We start from the raw sequence: 23,234 nt of genomic DNA on the forward strand, positions 1-23,234 counted from the left end.
CTCAGCCATAAGAGAATGAAATAATGCCAGCATTATTGGCATTATTTGAAGCAACATGGATGGACCTAGAGATTATCATACTAAGTGAAGTAAATCAGAGAAAGACAAATATATGATATCACTTATATGTGGAATCTAAAAAAATGATACAAATGAAATTATTTACAAAACAGAAACAGACTCACAGAATATAAAACAAATTTATGGTTACCACAGGGAAGAGCAGGGGTGGGGGAGGGATAATTTAGGAGTTTGGGATTGACAGAGACACACTACTATATATAAAACAGATAAACAACAAAAACCTACTGTATAGCACAGGGAACTATATTTAATATCTTGTAATAACCTATAATGGAAAATAATCTGAAAAAGAATGTGCATATATATAATATATATGTATATATGTGTGTATATATATATATATATATATATATATATATATATAAAACTGAATCACCTTGCTGTACACCTGAAATAACACAACATTGTAAATCAACTATACTTCAATTAAAAAAAACCGGTGGAGTTTATTTTCCAGCTCCTTAAGTCTGGCCCTGTGATTGCTTTGACCAATAGAACATGATGGGAGTGATGTTCTGGGATTTCTGACCCAGACCTAAGTAGACTGACGGCTTCCATTTCCTTCCTCTTGGAACGCTCCTTGGAAACCATCCACCAGGCAGTGAGGCAGCCTAAGCAGCTGAGGAATACCATAATAGTGAATAAGGCGTTTTGAAAGTCCACAAATGACAGAGCATTGTGAAGAGGGAAGGGAAACGTAGATCCATAATAACTTTCTATACCAGTGAGAACAAAGTTCTACCCATTACCATTTCCTTTATGGAAATGGTCCAATAAAATCAAACTGCTACCAGGTTGTTGGCTGGTTCCCAATGGAATCATGTCCCATTCAAGGAGTCACTGTTGATCTCTGCTATTGTCATTTGGACACTCAGCAGTGAACTTAGAGAATAACTTATTTGCCACTGTGATATTCTGTATAGCATTGCTTCTGACCAGGAACTGATTTTAAAGCAAATGAAATCTGGCAATGGGTTCATACTCATGGAATTCATTTGTTTTACTGTCTCTCCCATCACTCTGAAGCAGCTGGCCCCAATGAACAGTGGGGAGGCCTTTGGAAGACTCAGTTATGGAGCCATCTAGGTGATAGCACCTTGCAGGGCCAGGGTATTGTTCTCCAGGATGTGGCGTATACTCTGAATTAGCAACCAAGGTTTGATGCTGTCTTACTCAGCTCCAAGAATTCAGAGGTGGAAAAGCTCCCTCAAAATTACCTCTGATGGTAGTGATTTTACTTTTTTTTTGGTTTACTCTTTGCTTCCTATCCCCGACAACTTTGGACTCTGCTGGTTTAGAGGTCTTGGTTCCCAAGGGAGTAATGTTTCAACCAAGGAAGAAAACAATGGTTTCATTAAATTGGAAGTTGAGACTACTACCTGGGTTCTTTACACCAGTAAATCAACAGATCATGGAGGGGCTTACTGTTTGGGTTCAGCAAAGGTAGGTCTTTCTGGGAAGGAAAATTCTTCGTTGTGGAACTGTCAGGTACATTTTGATCCTAGGTCTCCAGGCACTGTGTGCCAGCAGATACTTCTAGTCATTGATCCAACCCCCAAACATACCCTTCCTTCCCAAATGCCCTTTAGGGATATGGAATTGTCCCTGGTTGAGAATCACTTGTCACTAGTGCATTGTTTCAACAGTGACAATGTTTATTTTTTTATAACATTTTGATAAGCAATAATAGAATAATAAACTTTATAAAATATTTCTTATTGAGCCAAATAACAAATTAGAGACATGGTTTTCTTTCTTTTCTCTCTTTTTTCCCCTACCACTCTATTTTCTAATTGGGTGTTTAGTTTTAAACCATTTTATGGATTTAAATTGTGGTCACAAACTTTAAGAAATTAGCCAAGGTGAGGCCATTGGCTTTAAAGATGTCTAGATTTGAGACAGGATGGGACCTGGGGCCCTTTGCTGCAGTGCTTGCACCTGGACAAATGTCTCCTCCAGCAACAAAATATGAAGAAACTATAAGGGACTAAAAATAACTGCACACATGTGCAGTTGGGGCAAATTATGAACAACAAGATACAAAAAGACTAAAAATCCAACTGCCACTTCTGAGGAGTCCAGAGCAAAAGCAAGGCACTGCTCATGCAGCCGGCATGCAACAACCACCAAAGGGGTAGGCAGATCACCTGAGCCCCCACTCTGGCCCCACCCCTGGGCCCACCCCTACCCTCGCCCCATATAAGGGACCAGCTCGCTGCCCCCCTAAGGGAGTGAGCAAGGGAACCCTCACTTGTTTTCACTCCCTCCTGCTGCAGCACAAGTCCCAGTAAAGCCTTGCCTGAATTTCTCATTTGGCCTCTAATCAATTTCTATTGATTAAAGAGTCTAAGAACCCTGTCAATAACAGATTAGCAATCTCTACATTGTGGATATCATGACATCAGAGTTCATTTGATAGAGAGCGAGCTGCAATACCGCAGGGTTATTTGTCTTGATAGAAATATGATTTTATTAGAGAAAACATTCTGCAATACAGAAGGATGTATTACATTGCTCTCTGCATAGTAAGCTCAGGTTCTAAATTAAACTTAATTTGTGCCAATGGGAATTGCATCAGCTGGTTATGCACACATATGTGCGTGCACATGCACACGCACACACACCTCTGGTGTTTCTTACCTTCTGTGTTCTTGTTTTACATCATAATGTTTATTGTAGCAACAACTGCAAAATATTTCTAGAGAATTTGTTCCTGGTGTTGGGTAAAACACTTTGGCTCCAGGGCAAGTTCTAAAAGATTCTATCAGCTTTACATACTTTCTGGAAATGTCCTCAGTTTCCATTCTCTCCTTGGCCTGTGGCTGCAATGTGAGACAGCTCCCATCACACCTCTGAGACTGGTTAAGTCAGTTTACTTCTCTGAGTATTGACTGCCTTAATTCAGAAGCAAGAATACTGACTTGAAGGATAAAAAGTTTAATGAACTTTAAAATCCCTTCTAGTGTGAACGTTCAGTGGCTCCGATTTATTTTCTGTCCTTACTGTGTCCAGTACAAAGCTAGTGGAGTGACACCTCCACAGATATCTTCAACTATGTAGCAGCCCCCAAGGAGACAGACCCTGACTCCAGGCACTACCTGCAATGCCTCATTAGAAGCAACCCTCTTCCATCCAGTGGCCGCCATTCGACCTCCTGCCCTCCAAGGATTCAGGTTTCTAAGTATAAAGCTCTTTGAATTCATACGTGGCTACAGCCAGAGGGGACCTCAGCCTTGCCATATAGTCTAATTCTTCATCGCACAAACTGAGGCCAAGAGAAATGACTTGTCCATGGTCACAAAGCCAGCCAGTAGCAGGGCTGGAATATATATTGACATATCCTGCCTTCCAGTTCAGTGTTCTCTCCACTGAACCTGGGTGCCTGTCAGCAAATGATTACGGCTTCACAGGAATGGTGCTCCTAGAGATGGCTTTCTGCACTGTATTTCCTTTGGTAAGACTTCAAGCTGAATTTCTCTTTCAGCTCTAAAATCTTTACACTGGGTATCAGGGGTCTGTGTACACTTGCTCCATGAAGCTCAGCAGAAAAGGAGGCATCCGCAGTGATAACGGGAAACTGGTGGGTTAAATACACTCACTTCTATATCCAGGGGCTATGGCCTCAGGGTGGCCTACTGAACTATTTGCCGAAAGGATATGAATTTCAATTCTCTGAGTCTGGAATGACCATATCCAGTGATGAGAAGGTAGAAAGACACATTTATTTAGCAAATGTTTTGTTCTGATGTTCTATGCTGAGCAGTGTAGTGATTAAGCTGGGGCTTTGGAAACAATCATTTAGGTTCAAATCCCAGTTCCATTAATTATTAGCTGTTGAATCTTGGGCAAGTTATCTAATCTCTCTGCTTTATCTTACGTATTTGCAAAATGGAGCTGCTGCTGATATTACCTATGTATAGAGATTATTATTAAGATGAACTCAATTAATATGTATAAAGCACTTAGAAAAATGCCTGTTACATAGTAAGTGCTATATAATGATTGCTGTTACTATGCAAATTTAAAATATATTCACATAAAACATCAACATACATTTTGAAATGATACATATTAAATATATTAGAATAGCTACCTATGAGGATATAAGAGCATTCCAAAAAAAAAAAAAAGAACCCAAGCAAGTAATTCCAGAGCTCCTGCTTTAATCTCTAGAGACACTGCCTCTTTTTTATCCCATTCTTATTGCCAACCTGAATAACCTGAGGCTAAAATAAAGGATGCTAAGGCATCAAGCATTCATGCAGAGGCAGGAAGAGAACTTGGAAGATAGTCTCCAGAATCAGATGGGAGATTTAGGCCCTTCTTTTTCATCCCTAAACTTCAGAACCTGTAGGCTGTCTACAAGTTAATACTGTTTGAAGAGCCTGCTCAGATTCTGCTAAACACACCAAGCTTCTGCAGGAAGTAGAGTCAAGAGTGTGTTTTCCAACTGCAGAAAGCATCACCTCTGATGCCTGAAATGCAGGTCCATGAGCTTCAGCAATAAGTTTTACTCAGATAGGAAGCAAGAGTGTAACTGTGAAAGATTGAAAAAACTTAATGCTCCCAAATAGAAGGTTGCCTAAATAAATTATGCCCAACCATATAACAGCATATAGGCAGCCTCCAAGCTGGAATAATATTAATGACCTAGACCTAGAAAATGATCTAGAAAAATATTTGTGATATATTGTTATTTTAAAAATAGATCACAGTGTACTATGTAGAATGTGTGTGTATATGTACACATACATGCATATACACACATATATATACACACATACATGTACAGAAAATAGCAGGCAGGGTGTGTACATCATAATATTAACAGTGACTATCTTGAGCATGGGTATTAGGAAGAGTCTTACTGTTGCCTTATTTTATCTATATTTTCCAAGTTTTCTATAATAAACCTGTATGACTTTTATAAAGGAAAAATAATTTATTAAAAAATAGCCAAAGAGGCACCAATAGTAAAGGTTGTTTTTCCCATGGATATTATGTTCCCCTTCTATAATCACGTTGAAAATTATCTTTTCTATTCCTTCTAGGCTGATGCAATGGCTCCCACCTTTGTGCACAGGTGGCTGCTCTGATACATGGCTGTCACAGCATGGATGCTATTGCATTCTGGTTATTGGGTACATACCCAGTTACAACCATCTGGCATATACAGAGCCTGGCACATGGGTATGTTTGACACAAATGAATTAATGAATCGGTAGGGGCTCAATAGCTTGGATTTGGCTACAAGCTCTGCCATTTATAAGCTAGGTGAGTCCCAGTCTCCTGATCTGTACAGTGGCAATAACAATTGTGGGTCAAGAGACCTCCAGTAGTTTCCGTAAATGGCAAAGTGCTGGTCACAAGATGGGTGAGGGTGCAGAAAGAGGGTTTATTATTATTGCTGCATCTATTAACAGGTCTACATCTTCCCATCCCTTATTTCTCTTTGGCTCCCTAAGGCATCATGGTTACCATAGCAGCCAGATGCTGATGATACCTCCAGGGGCAGCAGGGTAAAGCTGAGCCAGTTCCCAGGTCCTTGTGTATGCCCTTGGCAGGTCAGAGTGAGACGGTCTGAAGCTCAGCCTCCTTTCAGGCCCTTCACCCTGTCTAGGGTCACTTAGATCCACAAACCCTGCCTCTGCAGCCTCAGTTTGGGGGCCCTGAAACACCCCTTCGAGACTCCCTCCTTCCCAACCTCTGTCTCTTGGCTCCCTGCCTGGTTGCCGTGGAAACAGGTTCCACTGCGGACAAAGGAGGGAGCTGGGTCCTGCTTCCTCCCGGTCCTACAGATGAGGATTTTTAGACCGTGGAGACTGTGCTGCCCTGCCTTGCAACTGCCCTCACTTCCCGTGTTCTCACTCAAGTGGAGCTTGCCCTCCCTTGCCACTGACGAGACCATGTGTAAAAGTGTGACCACAGGTGAATGGAAGAAAATCTTCTACGAGAAGATGGAGGAGGCAAAGCCGGCTGACAGCTGGGACCTCATCATCGATCCCAACCTCAAGCACAATGTGCTAGCCCCAGGCTGGAAGCAGTACCTGGAATTGCATGCCTCAGGCAGGTGAGTAGCCCAGGAAGTAGGGGCCCTGCAGGCAGCCCCTGGGATACCTTCCAAGAAAAGACAGAAACATGGGGAACCCAGGTGCTAGGGGTCAGTCTCGCTGTTGGCCCAGTGCAGACTGGGAGGCAGAGAAGAGTAGCTACTGGGAGTTGGGACACCTAAGTTTGATTCCAGGTCTTCCACTGAGCACCTGGTAACTTTCCCTCTCTGAGTCATAATCTCCCCTTCTGAAAAAAGAGATGGAATATATTTATTAGTTCTAAACGCTGGTATTTTACATATTTTTATATTTTAATAACCTCAACACAATTGAAAGCCAAGAGAAGGGGGGGCTTGTGGGTCAAGAGACCTGTGTTCTGGTCCTGGAACAGTTCAGTTTCAATCTATTTAATTCAGCTTGACTTAATATAAAATATTGAATACCTGAGGTGTGCTAGAAACTAGCTCTACTCTTTATGATCTTTGAGAAATTCAGTTTCCTTCTTGGACCTCACTTTCCCCACTTGTGGAAGGAGGGGTTAGCATAGATCCTTGCCTCTTGGTTCATGGACCAGCATCAGTAGCATCACCTGGAACTTGTTAAAGATGCAGAATCTCGGGCCCCATTCTAGACCTGCTGAATCGGAATCTGCATTTCAGCAAGGTCCCTAGGTGATTCATATGCACAGTAATGTCTGAGATGACTTTCCAGCACTCTTGTCCATGGGTGGATTATGTAAAGACTTACCTCTGGGACATAAGATTCGGAGGCTGAGTGGTGCAGCCTGGGGGTCAGAAGCAAGGTCTTCCTTCCTTCCCTAGTTAAATTTATTCAATTCAAGAAGCGTCTACTGGGTACCTGTTAGGTGTTGGTTACTGGCTCTGCCTCTAACTCACTGCGTATACGGCTTTCTTACTCTCTTTGCCTCCAAGTAAAACAAAGGGTTAATTAGGTGATTTCTAAGGTCCCTCCAGTTTTGACATTTTCCATTACAAGTTTTGTAGTCTAGTTTGGGAGAGGGGAAACAGTCCCCAAAGGGTGTGAGTAAACGAGAAGAGATGAGAATGGAAATGTGGAGCCCCTTAACCAGCTGACGGGAGGGATGCAAAGGACTGGACACTTGCAGTCAGGGCTCAGGAGCTTCTCAAAGACCTGGAAGGCTTGTGGGGCTGAGTGGGGAGGGCTTGTGCATCCTCCCGACCTGGCTGATGACCTGAGAACCCCAGCTGGCCCCAGTTAGCTCACTCTGGGCGTGAACTGCCTCCACTTCCAGGCCTTCAGATACATTAACCCTGGCACCGGCCCAGAGGCTGAGAATTGATAATGGTGTCATTTTCTCTGGATTTGGATCTAGCCAGCTCATAGTCAGTGTTGACAGGTAAGAGTGTGTGGATGGAGCTTGTGTTTTCTCTGTGGTACGGGCCATCCCTGCTATCAGACTCAAAGGATATTTGAGCAGGAAGGACTCTTAGTGCAACGTGCACATTTTACAGATGAGGAAAGGTGCCCAGAGCCAAAGGCCCAAAGGCAAGGCCTGAGGGCGTTGAAATGGAGGGCACTGAGGCTTCTGCAGAGCACAGAGCGGGGCCCAGTGATGGCAGAGCGCTGCTGGATGCCAGCTGCCTCCTGAGGCGCCTACTCTGCTCCTAGCAGAGCACACAAGGGGGCGGGCTGGGAAGCCACCTGGGGAAAGCTAATGAACCCAGGGGGCCGTAAACACAACACCTCTACCTCCAGGCTCTGCCTACTGAACCCTTACCTCCTTCCTGGATCTGTTTCCACCGCCTCCACTCCGTCCTCTCCTCCTGCCTCTCCTCGTCTCCACAGGTTCCACTGCTCCTGGTGCTGGCACACCTGGCAGTCGCCCCATGTGGTCATCCTCTTCCACATGTACCTGGACCGCGCCCATCGGGCGGGCTCGGTGCGCATGCGCGTCTTCAAGCAGCTGTGCTACGAGTGCGGCACGGCGCGGCTAGACAAGTCGAGCATGCTGGAGGAGAACATCGAGAGCCTGGTGGACAACCTCATCACCAGCCTGCGCGAGCAGTGCTACGACGAGGACGGCGGCCAGTACCGCATCCACGTGGCCAGCCGCCAAGACAACCGGCGGCACCGCAGAGAGTTCTGCGAGGCCTGCCAGGAGGGCATCGTGCACTGGAAGCCTAGCGAGAAGCTGCTGGAGGAGGAGGCGACAACCTACACCTTCTCCAGGGCTCCCAGCCCCACCAAGCCGCAGGCCGAGGCGGGTTCTGGCTTCAATTTCTGCTCCATCCCCTGGTGCTTGTTTTGGGCCATGGCTCTGCTGCTGATCATCTACCTGCAGTTCTCCTTCCACAGCTCCGTCTAAGATTCCCTTGTTGGGCCCAGGCGGATGCTATAGGGGCCCAAGGCCTGAGAGGCCAGCCAACTGGTGGGAGGGGGTGAAGAGAGACGTGGGTTGGGAGTGGGGATAAGTTCTAGCGCTGGTGCCACCACTGACTCAGTGGGGACCCAGGACAAATCACCCTGCTTTTCTATCTATAAAAGTAAGGGTTTGGGCTAGATCATTGGCTTTTCAAAGTGAGGCCCAGGACCCCAACGTTCTGCATAGGTGCCTCGGGGCTTTTGGAATTGGAAGGGGTGAGTGAGTGCATTTCCCATCATGGTCAAACCGCCCCTCCCCAACTCCTACCTCCTCCTCTAGAGCAGCTCCATGTTAGATGGAGTTTATTTTAAGAGTTTTGTATGAAAAAGGTCCAACTGCGTTTAAAAAGTTTGAAAATTACAGGGCTAGGTGTGATCTCAAGGGGCCTATCAACAGCAATGAGCTCCTCCTTGCTTTCTCATTAACCCCAGCCCTCATTATTGCCCACATCCGGAGCTGCAGCCTTACATTAGCCTCTGCCTGGTGTATGAGTCTCATCCATAGCCCCGTCTCCATGCACACAGCAGAGGTTCCTCTTGAAGGGAGAGAGGTGGAGGCACTAGGCTGCCCCTTTGTTCCTGGGTACGCGGGGTCCCTTGCTTCTGTTTTCCACACTCCCAGTTTCCGGCTTCCCTCTGCTCGGGGTGGATTCTGGGGCCTGTCTGGTGCCCAGATGGTGCTTGGGGTGGAGTCCCATAGAGCTAGGCTTCCCACCCACTGCACATGAACCATCAGAGAATTAGGAGAGGTTCAGAAGGTAGAATGTTAGAAGCAAAGCACACAATCCCTAGGAAGCAAATACAATGACTCTCCATTATAAGGAAGAGTCTTCAGAGTTCAGGGACCAGAGTTCAGGGACCAAGTCGGACTGATTCTCAGTGGTTCTGATGGTCAGAATACAGGAAGAGGGGCCTGGCTTCTTGGGCTATTTGTTGAAACCCTCTTTGATAGGCTTTCCCATATGGGCCAGGCATGGGCCCTCTCACCAAAGATCAGCTATCCACCTAGAACCACAGGGATGGGGGGCCGTTAGTAAGAGAGGGAGCATGAAAGATGTGAAGTGTTTTGCCCTAGAGAAGTGCATAGATATGTGGGAGAATCCTAATCGCCTTCAAATGGGACACCATAGGGTTTAGAAAGGGAGGAGAGGAGACTTTCTGATGGCAGGGGTACAGAGTGTGATTTGGGGAGGGGAGGCAGAAAGCAGGAAGTGGGACGCCACCCTGTACTTTTGAGGGTCCTCGTCCACCTCACCTTTGTTAATAACTTGACTCCTCCTCCTTCCCCCACTGTTCCCCTTTCTAATGGGAAGTCACCACCCACCATCTGTAGTGGTGGAGGGAGGAGGGCCACTTATATAAAGACAGGGCACTTTAATAAAGATGGGATTTCTTCAATCAGGCTTAGTAGTTATTACTGTGTGCTTGGGATTCACCAGTGTCCCTGATCTGTAATGGGCTGTTGGACACCCCTCCCATCCCCTCTCTCCCCTTTCTGGGGTCCCCACATAAAGCTTGATCTAGCTCCAGCTTCAAGGTCTGGGCCAACCATGTACCTAGTCAGGAGGGATTCAGGCAGCCCTTGGTCAGCCATCCAGGGGACTCAGCATAAGATTAGTCTTACTCTTGCCCTTGCTCTGATTCTAGTAACTGGCTGGTGACTCCCTTTGCTTCACATACACAAGTATTCATTCCTTTATCCGGGAGGCATATCCTGAGTGCCTTGTCTCTGGCAAGGCCTGATTTGGGTGCTGGGATCCAGCGAGCACGAAGGGGTAGGCCGTAGCTCTCAGAGATCTCTGCTTATTGCAGATATTCTCAGCCTTGGCTGTACTTTAGAAATCCTGGGGAGCCTTTAAAGAAATGTCAGTGCCCAGCCACCACCTCAGACCAGCAGAATCAGAATTTCAGGGTGTGGGGCCTGAGCATCTGAAATTAGAATAAGACCCCCAGGTGATCCTGGTGTAATGCCTCCTAACTGAGGAATAGGCTTCCTTCTGCACCCAGGCTTATAATAATGAGCCCAGAGATCTTCCTTGATGACCTGCCTTGGATTCTCTAGGACTTGGGCACAGCTTCCCCACTCACTCCCTGGGGACTTGACCCTCCCTCAAACCTCCCTGCTCCTGCCTGTCAACCTGCTGCATGGCTTTATCCTGATCTGAGAATCTCCAATTTTGAGCTCTGCCACCCTTAACAGATGCTTATCAAGCTTGGTTGTAATTACTTGTCTATAGCTATACTCCCTGCTAGAGTGTGATCACGGCTTGGAAGTGACTTACTCCAGTCCCCACTGCCAGGTAGTGGTAGAGCAAGGGTCCAACCCTCGACTGGGTTTACTCCGGAACTCTTTCCTAAAGCATTAAGCCTCTTCCTGCTCTGTAGGAAGATGTCTACAATCTACAAACACCTCCTCCGTCTCCCTTATTGTCCCTTATACTTGCTAGGCTTGCTCACAGCTTAGCCCTTGTCTTGGCAAAGACTTCTCTAGGGCAGTTCTTTCTTTGCACACATGGCCACATGCCACATGATGAACTTGTTAGGTGTACCCTAGGTTTTATAAATAAATTCCTCAGGGACATTCTAGGATCCCAAGCCTCTCCCACTGGTGCTTCTGTGCATTGGTCTTGATGTTCAAGGCAGGAGGAGACCTACAGGCACTGAATTGGTGTCCCAGAGGCTGCAATCCTTAGTGTAGGGTCAGCAAGAAGTGCTGCCTTGATCACTTCCTTCAAACTCAGCAGGATGGAGGAACAGTCCAATGGGAGAACTCTTCTTGGGACTCAGGAGTCCTGCAAACCCAGAAGATCACCAACTAAGGATGATCTGCTGTGAGACAGATTAGAGATGTCTTGATTGAGTGCCCTTATTTTATGGAGAAGAAACTGAAGTACTAGAGAAAGTACGAAAGTTGAGCTGCACTGTACAGTGTGGAGTAAGGCAAGATCATGAAATCTGGGGTTAAGAAAGACTTGAGTTCCAGTTCTGCTACTTATTAGCTGTATGGCCTTAGGCAAATTAGTTAAGCTCCTTGAGCCCCAGTTTTCCTCCTCGTTGAAATGGGAATAATCGATCTGCCACGGAGGGCTATCTTCCTTGATGACCTGCCTTGGATTCTCTAGGACTTGGGCACAGCTTCCCCACTCACTCCCTGGGGAGTGAGTATTATTGTAAGTATTATTGTAATATTCCTTATTGTAAGGAATAAATAATACACTATCTGCAACATTGCAGATACAAAGCCCATGTTCATTCTCTTCTTTCTGATGAGATTGAATGCTCAGCCTCTTCTTCTCCTTTTCCTTTCTATTGGCAGCCTCCCCTTTGAGTCCTGAAGGGCTTTCTCTTTGTGATTTCAGTTCTGTTGGTAAATACTTTGGGAAAAAAATGGAAGGCAAGGGTTAACTTCCCAGCTCAAGAGTTAGAACTAGTTTATTTTAATATATGTAGCATCGTTTCTTTTCTTCTCCTCATATATCTTGCAAAGCAATGACTTCATTTTCCCAGCAGCATGGTAGCCACTCTTCATTCTTCAAAGATAGCTATTTAAAAAATCTCCCCAAACAGAAAACATCAGTGATTTCTGGGCTCCATTCCCATTGGCTGAAATACCCCAGAAGGAATTTAGTTCTTTTCCAAGTCCCATTCTGGTTCTCCACAGGACTCCCAGCTAAGAAATTTCCTTTGGGATCATTTTCTGCATTGCGTGGGTACTGCCACATGCATCAGGGAAGTGAAATCTGCCTGCTGTATGGCTCTTTTGTGACAGGGCCTTGTGAGGGCTGGTGGGGGGTTGGTGGTTGTGGTATAGAAATCTCATTGGCCTGAGGGCTGGAAACCTGGGTTGCAGCCCTGGCTTAGCCAATATCCAGGCATGTAGGTTGCTGACCTTGGATGATCTAGTCTTTCCCTTCCCCTGGGTCTCAGTTTCTTCATTTGTAAAGCAAAGAGGTAAGGTGAACTGAAGGCTCCCTGCTAGCTCTGACGTTGCTCAAAAACTGCTGCTTAGACTTTTTTTTTTTTTCTCATTAAACTTTTTTAATGGGTCTCAAATTCTGTGACAGATTTTTGGTCAAGTTGTTTCCATCAAAAAGTACTGATTTTAAAAACTAATACCTTAAAACTGCCACACACAAAACAAATGGTCCACAAAGCATCCTCCTTTCCTTCTGAAGGTTTTACCATGCATTAACCAGTCTTTTGCTATTAAACTTAAATGGCCAATTGAGACAAACTGTCCTGAGACCATTCTTCTACCACTGATTAAGACTGGGGTGGCAGGTATTGGGGATAATATTCATTTAGCCTTCTGAGCTTTCTGGGCAGATTTGGTGACCCTGCCAGCCCCAGCTGCCTTTTGTCCACTGCTTTGATGACAGCCACAGCGATTGTCTGTCTCATGTCACAAACAGCAAAGCAGCCCAGAGCAGGATAGTCAGAGAAGCTCTCAACACACATGGGTTTGCCAGGAACCATATCAACGATGACAGCATCACCAGATTTCAAGAATTTGGGGCCAGCTTCCAGCTTTTTCTCAGAACGATGATCGATCTTCTCCTTCAGCTCAGCAGACTTGCAAGCAATGTGAGCTGTGTGACAATCCAGCACAGGTGCATATCCAGCACTGCTTTGGCCTGGATGGTTCAAGATAATCACCTGAGTTGTGAAGCCAGCTGCTTCCGTCGGTGGGTCATTTTTGTTGTCACCAGTCACATTGCCACAGTGAACATCTTTGACAGACACATTCTTGACATTGAAGCCCACATTGTCCCCAGGAAGGGCTTCACTCAAACCTTCATGGTGCATTTCAACAGATTTCTTCAGTTATCACACTGACTGGGGCAAAGGTGACCACCATGCTAGGATTGACAACATCAGTCTCCACTCAACCCACAGGGACAGTGCCAATACCACCAATTTTGTAGATGTCCTGGAGGGGCAAACGCTAGGGTTTGTCAGTTGGGCGAGTTGGTGGCAGGATGCAATCCAGAGCTTCAAGCAGTGTGGTTCCACTGGTATTGCCGTCTTTACGGGTGACTTTCCACCCCTTGAACCACAGCATGTTAGCCCTTGGCTCTAGCATGTTGTCACCATTCCAGCCAGAAATTGGCACAAATGCTACTGTGTCGGGGTTGTAGCCAATTTTCTTAGTGGAGGCGCTGACTTCCTTAACAATTTCCTCATATCTCTTCTGGCTGTAGGGTGGTTCAGTGGAATCCATTTTGTTAACTCCAACAATTAGTTGTTTCACACCCAGAGTGTAGACCAGAAGGGCATGCTCACGGGTCTGCCCATACCGGCTTCAAATTCACCAACACCAGCAGCAACAATCAGGACAGCACAGTCAGCCTGGGATGTGCCTGTAATCATGTTTTTGATGAAGCCTCTGTGTCCTGGGGCATCAATGATGGTCACATAGTACTTGCTGGTCTCGAATTTCCATAGGGAGATATCAATGGTGATACCACGCTCACGTTCATCTTTCAGTTTGTCCAAGACCCAGGCATACCTGAAGGAGCCCTTTCCTATCAGCCTCCTTCTCGAACTTTTCAATGGTTCTCTTGTCGATCCCACCACATTGGTAGATCAGATGGCCAGTAGTGGTAGACTTCCCCGAATCTACGTGTCCAATGACAGCGATGTTGATGAGGGTCTTCTCCTTTCCCATTTTTGCTTAGGTTTAGTGGTGATTTTCACGACACCTGTGTCCTGGAGGCAAACCCATTGTGAAAAAGCTGCTAAGCCTTATTTTGTCCTCGGGCATTTGGGATACTGCCCTAACCCTGACCCCTCTAATAGGTCATCTGGTTGTTACACCAAGATTTCAGTCTGCCTAGGTCAGCTTGGGGTTGGACCTTCTTATCTGAATGTCCATAGCATCTTCCTTTCCTTTCCTTTCCTTTCTGGAGCAAATTGATTTATGCATCTTACTCTGACTCAACCTCTCTCTAAAGGTATTCACATTTTGAAAGGCAGTTACCTTGAGAGGTGTAGCCTTATACAAGGACTTGGGTGGTACTGTTGGAATATCAGTCTGTGTCTTATCCCTTCACTTCTAAGCCCAATAATTCTTCACTCCCATCTTAATAGGCTTACAGTATTATTTTGAGGATATAATAAGATATTCCCTATTTTCAAGATTTATTCACTCAACAAATGTTTATTGAGTACATATTATGTGCCAGGCATTGTTCTAGGAGCTAGAGGTATAGTGGAGAGCAAAGTGACTAAATCACTGACCTTGTGGATAGTAGAAAAACTAGACAGCAAACAATATAAGTAAGCTGTGTGGTATACTAGATGGTGTTAAGTACTAAGGAGAAGAATAAAGTAGGCAAGGGGGACAGGAAGGGCAGGGGATGGAGTTACAATTTTACATTAGGTAGCTAGGGAAGATCTCACTAAGAAAGTGACATTTGAAAAAAGATGAAGGCACTGAGTAAGGCAAAGGGCATGTGCAAAAGCCCTGAGGTAGGAGCAGCCTGGAATGTTGAACCATGAGGAGGCCAATGCGGCTGGAATGCAGGTCAGGCTTAGTAGGCATTACTAAGTGGGGATGCGGGTCAGAGCATATAAGCCATAGGTCATCAGGACATTGGTTGTTGATTTAAATGAGACAAGAAGCCATTGGAGGGTTTGAGCAGTGGGGTGATGTAATCCAATTTAGTGTCACTGTGTTGAGAATGTCCACAGAAGGACAAGAATGAAAGAGGAAAGATTAGCTAGGAGGCTCCTGCAACAATCCAGCAGAGAGGGGATAGTGCCTGTTCCTGCGTGGGGACCTGTACCAGGGTGGTAGCAACTAGGATTGAATCTGGCTGTATTTTAAAGTAGAGCCGAGGGGGTTTGTTGATGACTCAGACGTGTGGTGTGCGAGAAAGAGGAATCAAACACGCCCCAAGATTTTTGGTCAGGTCAACTGGAAGAGTGGAGTTACCACTTTCTGATATGGGGTTGGCTGTGTAAGGAACAGATGTGGGGGCCATAACAGGAGCTTGGTTGTGGACACGTGAAGTCTGAGATGCTATTTTGGGCATCCTGTTAGACACTGAACATGAGAAATGCCAAGGTAGTTGAATATTCATACCTGTGGTCCAGAGGAGAGACCAAGCTGGAGAGGCAAGTGAAGTCATTAGCATTTCAATGATGTTAAATGTCATGAGATTAGATGAGATTACTCAAGGAGTGAGGGTAGAGAGTACAGACTGGAGGCCCCAAGGAGAGGACTGAGCCCTGGGGCTATACGTGTATAGAGGTTGGAAAGGAGAAACTCAAGGGGGACTGTGGAAACTGAGCACAGAGAGCAAGATCCACTTGAGCATTCAGAACCATTAGGCAGCAGAGCTGGGGCTGGAGCCCATGTCTTCAGGGTCAGGGTTCAGAACTCTTTCCACGCATCCAAAGCACCTTCTCTCTCACAGCACCAACTTACTCCCTGAATTGGAATCCTGTCCATGTCCCCTGCGTCCCCTGTTGTTTCATCAGGTCTGAGGAGGACGTGGATTTGTATCTTGTTTGTTTTGTTTTGTTTTGTATGTTTAAAGGATTTCATAATGATGAAATACACTGAAATAAAAAGACTTAATGGGAGGCCTAGACCGCCAATATGGATTTGGGCCTTGGACAGGCAAACTCAGAGCAAAGGGAGCTGTTGTTGGAATTGTTTAAAGGAAGGATTCTGTTGTCTGCGATCCTGTTGGCAAGTCTAGGCCACATGGGAGAGTTTAGTGGGAGTGGATTAAATAAGCTGGATAGTCCCAGGAGATGGGCAAGATGGAATAATGTCACAGGATAAACAGATGAATGGGAGGTGAGAGTCCTCACTTTTAAAACAGGTCAGCATCATCTAAGACCTTGGGCCTGGACTGCATGTACGCTGTACCCTTTGGATTTCCGGGGCGTGCTCTGTTTGGTGCTGGCCTGTTGGCATGTTACTTTGCAGAGACTTCCGCTGGGACTGGAGGATGTTGGAGGGTAAGGTATGTTCTCACCCACTCTAATCTGTTCATCATCCTGCACGCTCGCCCTGGACAACATCCAGGCTTGACACATCTTCCCCTGTCTTAACACTGTCTTGTCCTAACACCCCACTTCTCAGAGAGGCCTCACTAGGAGGCTTTGCCTAAATATTAGCAGGGTCCCGGCTCTTTTTCCTGTGATCAGAAGCTCACTGCTGGGAATTGAGCCTGTGTTTTTGCATACAAAGGACATTTTCCTTATCTTCTTGAAAAAAGGCCAACACATACCAGACGCAGGAGGTGGTCACAAAGGCCCTGTTTGTCTCTTTCCCTCAAGTTCAGAGAATGCCCTGCCTTCCTTTCTGGAGAGAGCACCGGGTGCCAGAAAGTCCAGGGACCTGAAAACAGTTACTGCCTTCAGGTTTCGGTCCCTGCCCTTTCCCCCCTCTACTCTCTACTAATTCACCCTCAAATGTGAACAGAGATTTGAGTCTCTTCAAAGTGGCTTTTCTAGGCCCAGCCCTAGGTTCTCAGAGCCCCTGGAAGCCGATTCCTATCCTCCCTCTCCTCGGGGCTACCCTTGTTCAGGACCAGAGGGTGCCTCACTTGTTGTTGGGAAGCCACATTGAGTCTCCCTTACCTTTAGGCTCTTCTCCCGCAGTTTACTCTCTGCACTAAAGCCTGATTTGAAAGGTAAAGCTCATCACGTCTCTCCTTGGTCTAAAACCCTCAAATGTCTCCCCATTCCCAAAACCACGCTGAGCATCCCAGGTCAGTACTTCCTGATGCTGTTCTTTTTTCTCCCAATTTCTCTGGCTCTCCAGGGACACCAAGTCACTCAGTTTCCCCCAAACACCCTATCATACCCCTGCTTTCTCACATGCTATTGCCCATGCCTGGGATGCTTTCCCCTTTTTCAGTTTACCACTGCAAAGTAAAAGAGCACTGTTCTTGCCAGCAAGACACTAATGCAGAAATGTCTTAGCTACGCTGAGTCGCAGAAAACTCCTGGATCTAGGGCTAGAGCAGCAGGGTGTCTGCCTCTCCTCCGCCTCTCACAGAAGCATGACCTGGGTCAAAAAACCCAAGCTTGGGAAATAAAGGCTCCCAGCATTCTTCAGGGGTCACACATGAGCAGGACAGCCTGGAAATGTGCATCTCAAACTGGGTGACATTAGAATCACCTGGGGGAATTTTACCTACCACCCCCAAAGCCCTCAGTACTCAGCCTTATTCCAGACTGATTATATCTGAGTCTCTGGAGGGTGTGAACCAGACATCAGTATTTCTTTTTTTGTTTGTTTGTTTTTAAATGTAATTCTAAGTACATTTTATTAATTAATTAATTTATTTTGGCTGTGTTGGGTCTTCGTTTCTGTGTGAGGGCTTTCTCTAGTTGTGGCAAGTGGGGGCCACTCTTCATCACGGTGCGTGGGCCTCTCACTGTTGCGGCCTCTCTTGTTGCGGAGCACAGGCTCCGGACACGCAGGCTCAGCAGTTGTGGCTCACGGGCCTAGTTGCTCTGCAGCATGTGGGATCTTCCCGGACCAGGGCTCGAACCTGTGTCCCCTGCATTGGCAGGCAGATTCTCAACCATTGTACCACCAGGGAAGCCCCAGTATTTCTTTAAGGTGGTTAAAAAATTTTAAACTGGGAGTTTCCTGTGTGCTGCCTAGTTCAAGAACCACTGGTATAGAACCAGTGGAGCGAGAGCCTGGGCTCCAGAGTCCATCAGAATTGGTTTCAAATCCCAGTGTCCCTAATCGCCTAGCTGCAAGATCTTAGGTCACATTGTTTTAAATACAAACTTTTAATTTTAGGATACTTTTAGATTTTTAGAAGAGTTGTGAAGATGATAGAGAAAGTTCCCATATATGCTTCACCAGTTTCCCCTGTTATTAACATCCCATGTTAGTATGGTGCATTTGTCACAATTAATAAACCAGTATTGATATATTATTCTTAACTATTCAGATTTCCTTAGTTTTTACCTAATGTCCTTTTTCTGTCCCAGGATGTCATCTAAAGATGTCTTCTTAGGCTCTGTATTAGTTTCCATAAAGGGCTGCCATAACAAAGCACCTCAAACTGGGTGGCTTAAAACAACAGAAATGTATTGTCTCACAGTTGTCAGGGCTATGCTCTCTCTGCAACCTGTAGGGGATAATCCTTCCTCGTCTGTTCCTAGCTTCTGCTAGTTTGCTGAAACTAGCAGTTCTTGGCATTCCTTGGCTTGCCACTGTGGGATTTCAATCTCAGCTCCCGTCGTCACATTGTGTTCTGCCCTCATGTGTCTGTTTCTCTGTGTCTCATCTTCTCTTAAGGACACCAGTTGTCACCTACTCCAGTATGACCTTGTTTTAACTACATCTGCAAGGCCCCTATTTCCAGATAAGGTCCTGTTTGGAGGTACTGAGGGTTAGGACCTCAGCATATCTTTTGAGGGATACAGTTCAACCTATCACAGGTTCCTCTTGGCTGAGACAGTTTTCTCAGACTTTCTTTGTTTTTGATGATCTCCAAAGTTCTGAGGAGTGTTGGTCAAGTATTGTGTAAAATATCCCACAATTGGGAGTTTTCTGATATGTTTCTCAGGATCAGAGTGGGCTTATGAGATCTGGGGAGGTAGGTCACAGAGGTACAGCAACATTTTCATCACAGCATATCAAGGTCACAAACTATCAGTGTGACTCACCTCTGTTGATATTAACTGTGCTCCTGTGGCTGAGGCAACGTTTTGTCAGGTTTCTCCTCTATAGAGTGGCTCTCCCCTCACCCCATTTCCATATTGTACTCTTTAGAAAGGGGTCACTATATGCAGCCCACACTTAAGGGATGGGGAGTTATGTTCCACCTCCTTTATGGCCAAGTATTTACATAAATTATTTTTTATTCAATTATTTATTCATATAGGTATATATTTACAGGTATTTATTTTGTACTTTGAGTTGTAATCCAACAATATTTTGCTGCTCAAATTATACCAGCTTTTACCATTGGAGCTCTTCCTGTTGGTTCCCGTGTCACACACCCCCATCACTGTGTGACTTACTTAATTTCTGGTACCAGATACTTTTGTATCATCTTGTATATTTCCTGCCCTGGAATCAGCCATGTCTTCAAGGAGCCCTTATTTCTTTTATTGGAGAATAGTATTAGAAACAAAAATCTGGACAGTACGTGTGGTCACTGCTACTGGGGTGTTGTTGTGTTTAGGTAGAGCCACGTTTTTAACCTCACCATGTTTCAGTTTGCTCAGCTGTAAAATGGGGATAATAATAGTACTTTTGTCATAGGTTATTATGAGGACTAAATTAGAGAATTGTGTAAGAGCTTAGTGTGGTCTCAATCATATGGTAAATACTCATAAGTATTTTAGTGATTATTTCCTGTAGACCTTTTCATTTTGAGCTAATTTAGTTTCCAAAGTTCTTTCCTATATGCTAATTCATCTGATTCAACAACCCTCACACAGGGGTAGGGCAAAGATTTTTCTGCCAGTTTATCGATGGAGAAATTGAGTGGATAAAGAAGTCAACATATGCTTGCATTAGAACCTAAGTCTCTTGATTTCATGTCTCATACTAGACCCAGATTGGCCACTGTCTCTGCTGCATGAGGGGTATAGATTTTCCTTCCATGATTGTTGCCTACCTTTACTTGAAGGACTTCTTAGTGTTGCTGATTCTTTGATTCCTGCCACCTGGGAATAAGGTTAACTCATGGCAGAAGGAAAGTACATACTCCAATTCAGAACAGGCCACTCATAGACCTGCTGCCATATTTTCTGAACCAAACAATTGAACACATGATCCGAAAAAAAAAAAATGTTTTTTCTATTCTAGGTGTGGGTGACAATCAAGAAATACAATTTCTTGAGAGTTAGGCCACAACAGTGAGAGGCCCGCGTACCACAAAACAAAACAAAACAACAACAAAAAAATTAGATATTGAAAGATTGGTATCCTGGGATATTTTGATAACTTACAGGAAGAATAGAACAAGGTATTTAATCAGAACTGACCTGAAAAGCCTAAGAAGTGGTTTTGTACCGATAATTTGATCTTCCCATCGATCTCTCTCTCTCTCTTCATGGTTCAGGGATCCTAATTGGATACAGAGAAATGTTGATAAACGAAAACACAACTCACTAGAACTATCAGTACGTGAAAAACATACAAGCCAAACAGGATGCTTTGACTCAATACAGATGTTTATTGGAAGTAATGCGTAGTTACAGCTACACATGTAGAGCAACGGCTTCTGTTTCTAATGAAATTGGGCATGATCATTATTGCTGATAACAACATTCATGGTATGGAATCATAGCTTTAGATATGCTAAGTATATTCTGGGAGGTGGATTTTGGTTGTATAGAAGAGACCTTTCTAAGAGCATGTTTTGAGGTTGAAATTGGCTATATTTGGAGGTAGTGAGTTTCCCATCTTTAGATATGTTCAAGAACGAGGTCATGGAGTTAGACAATATGGTCCTAACAGACACTCCAATCCTCTGCTTCTATGACTCTGTGAGACATTTGGTTTTCTTGGACCTTAGCATCAGTGCGGGGGCTGGTATATCTAGTAAATGTTTGTAGATCAAGGGTAAGCCCAAGTCCAGCAGCACATGTAGACATCCCTTAGAATCAGGATGAAATTGCAATTGGGGGAATAAACAGGATAAACTGGGTCCAACCAGAAGTCAGTATTTGTACACAAATTCTGAGGCTGCTTCAAGTCTCAGAGTTGTCTGATTTTAAGGAGAAAGTTACTTTTTAGATGTTGGCTCTGATCCAGGAGTCAGAGCACTGGTCTGCTGGACATGTCCTTTTTGTGAGGGAAGAGAGTGTAATCTGAGGAAAGCCTGAGTGGACATGGACTCTTGTTGTCCTTCTACCCGGAAGGCCTCCCTCTCTCTTACCTGTGGAAATGCCCACCCTCTTCAAGGCTCAGCTCCAACACCATCTCCTCTGGGATGTCTCCCTGATGCCCCCTCCTCCAATGTCTCTATACTAGAATAGCCTTTCTTTCACCTCTGTGCTGTTCTGACACATAGCACTTGGTGGGGTTCATTCTGTTCATGAGAGACACTTGTGTATGTGTCAGCTCTTCCTGTAGGAGCTTCTGGAAGGTATGAATCATGTTCCCCTCATCTTGGTGGTCCGCATAGCAGTCAGCATAACCTGGCACATGGGGGCACCCAGGCAGTGCTGTGAAATTAGAAGTCATGGTGTTTGGAATGCCTTAGGGTAGTTCCCAACACTTTGCATTGCAATTCTTCTCTGGTGTCTGAAATAGAGCTCCAGTTTGCTTGACAAATGTCTGGTGAGATTGAGTATGATTGCCATCTTCCATTTACAGAATAAATAGCAGGGCACAGAGAGGTAGAATGACTTGCTCAGAGAATCAAAAGCAGGCTGTGAATTGCCATCCCTGAGTGGTGAGCTTAGGGCTTAGTGTCCATAAGTTCTCATTCCTCAATATCATCTTCTTTCAGCAAGAGACCCTGAATGACTCCAGCAGCTGCAGTGCAGGTTGAGAAATGAAGCCTTCCATGAAGACCAATTTTGATAGAACAGAAGCCAGGGACTTGGGGCTTCTGATCCCTTGAAGGGCTGAAATCTCAGAGCTCTGGAGGGGAGGAGGTCCCTGGAAGCTTCCTGAGAGAGGAGGTGGCTCTTGGAGAGGAGAGGCATTCTGCTTGGGAAGCACCTATGACCCTTCAGGGCTGGGGTGTTCAGGGTGAGGAACAGGGGTGAGGAACCAGGGGAATGGTGGCTTGGGGTCAGCTGTGGACACAGGGAGGGAGAGTGCAGGGGCCTGAGTCTAGCCTCCCAGGGCCTACCTTGTGCAACTCATGTTCCCAGGAAGAAAAGGAGGCTGGTGCCTAGAGCAGAGGCTCTGCTTAGGAATAAGGAAAGGCCCCTTGGCTAGCACTTCGCCAGGGCTACGTCCTTGGGAACTGTGTGGTGCACAGGGGTGGGTGTTGCAGTAGCAGCAGTGTTTGGTCTGCAACAAAGCTCTATTGAGCCTAAGGTAATTTTTGCCTTTTGGTTATTTTGGCTTTAATTCATCTCTTCAGGGAGAAATGGCTTCCTTGGATCCTAGATTGTCAGAGCTGGGAGGGTCCTTTGGGATGAGGGGAAAGGAGTTGCATAGAGTCACAGGGAGCTGCGGGCAGAGTCGGTTCTAGAACCTGGTGTCTGACTTCCTAATTCACCATTCCCAGTCTCCCTACCCTATGAGAGTGCCTGCTTCTCTCAGGCACTCTCTCACAGTTTGGTATCTAGCTCATGGTCACAAGTGCATCACTATGGGACATGCCATAGACTAAGAACATTGTCTCTTTTACCTTTTTATGGGGAGGGGTGGGGATTGGGGTTGGGAAATGCATGGTAGCAAAGAAGCATGGAGCATTCGGGGGCAGGTGACGGAGATGGTCAAGGTTGAGGGGAGCCGTGCACACTGGTCAGCCCTAAGGCCCAGCCAGGATTTGTAAGAGAATGTAATGTGCCTGGTAGACACACCGGCCTTCTGCTAAGTCATATTTATTGAGCACTAAGTTTATGCCTGCACTGTGCTACGTGCTATATGTATATTAACTAAATTTGATCCTCATCAGACTTTTATGAGGTAGGTAAGGTATGCCATTTCCGTAATACGGACAAAGAAACTGAGGCTCAAAGAGGTGAAGTCACCTGCCCAGTGTTACAAAGCTAGTAGGTGATACAACCTGGATT

At 45.6% G+C, this 23,234-nt stretch overlaps 1 protein-coding gene and 1 pseudogene across 1 annotated transcript; one reads left to right on the forward strand and one right to left on the reverse strand.

Moving 5' to 3' along the window:
- Window positions 1–5,763: 5,763 nt before the first annotated feature.
- On the forward strand, window positions 5,764–9,939 carry RTP1 (receptor transporter protein 1). The gene is made up of 2 exons (XM_059064573.2): window positions 5,764–6,154; window positions 7,962–9,939. Exons 1-2 carry the CDS (start codon window positions 5,883–5,885, stop codon window positions 8,479–8,481), a joined length of 792 nt encoding a protein of 263 aa, XP_058920556.1. The 5' UTR covers window positions 5,764–5,882; the 3' UTR covers window positions 8,482–9,939.
- A 2,840-nt stretch (window positions 9,940–12,779) lies between these two features.
- LOC131757348 (elongation factor 1-alpha 1 pseudogene) lies at window positions 12,780–14,253 on the reverse strand (annotated as a pseudogene).
- Window positions 14,254–23,234: the final 8,981 nt, after the last annotated feature.

This window comes from Kogia breviceps, chromosome 5 (genome assembly GCF_026419965.1).
Source record: "Kogia breviceps isolate mKogBre1 chromosome 5, mKogBre1 haplotype 1, whole genome shotgun sequence".
NCBI classification, from domain to species: domain Eukaryota; kingdom Metazoa; phylum Chordata; class Mammalia; order Artiodactyla; family Physeteridae; genus Kogia; species Kogia breviceps.

Bases quoted from the DNA above. Each gene is read 5' to 3' on its own strand.
- RTP1 (XM_059064573.2), top strand. From the start codon at position 5,883: ATGAGGATTTTTAGACCGTGGAGACTGTGCTGCCCTGCCTTGCAACTG. The intron at 6,155-7,961 runs GTGAGTAGCCCA...TCGTCTCCACAG, and splicing joins GAATTGCATGCCTCAGGCAG to GTTCCACTGCTCCTGGTGCT.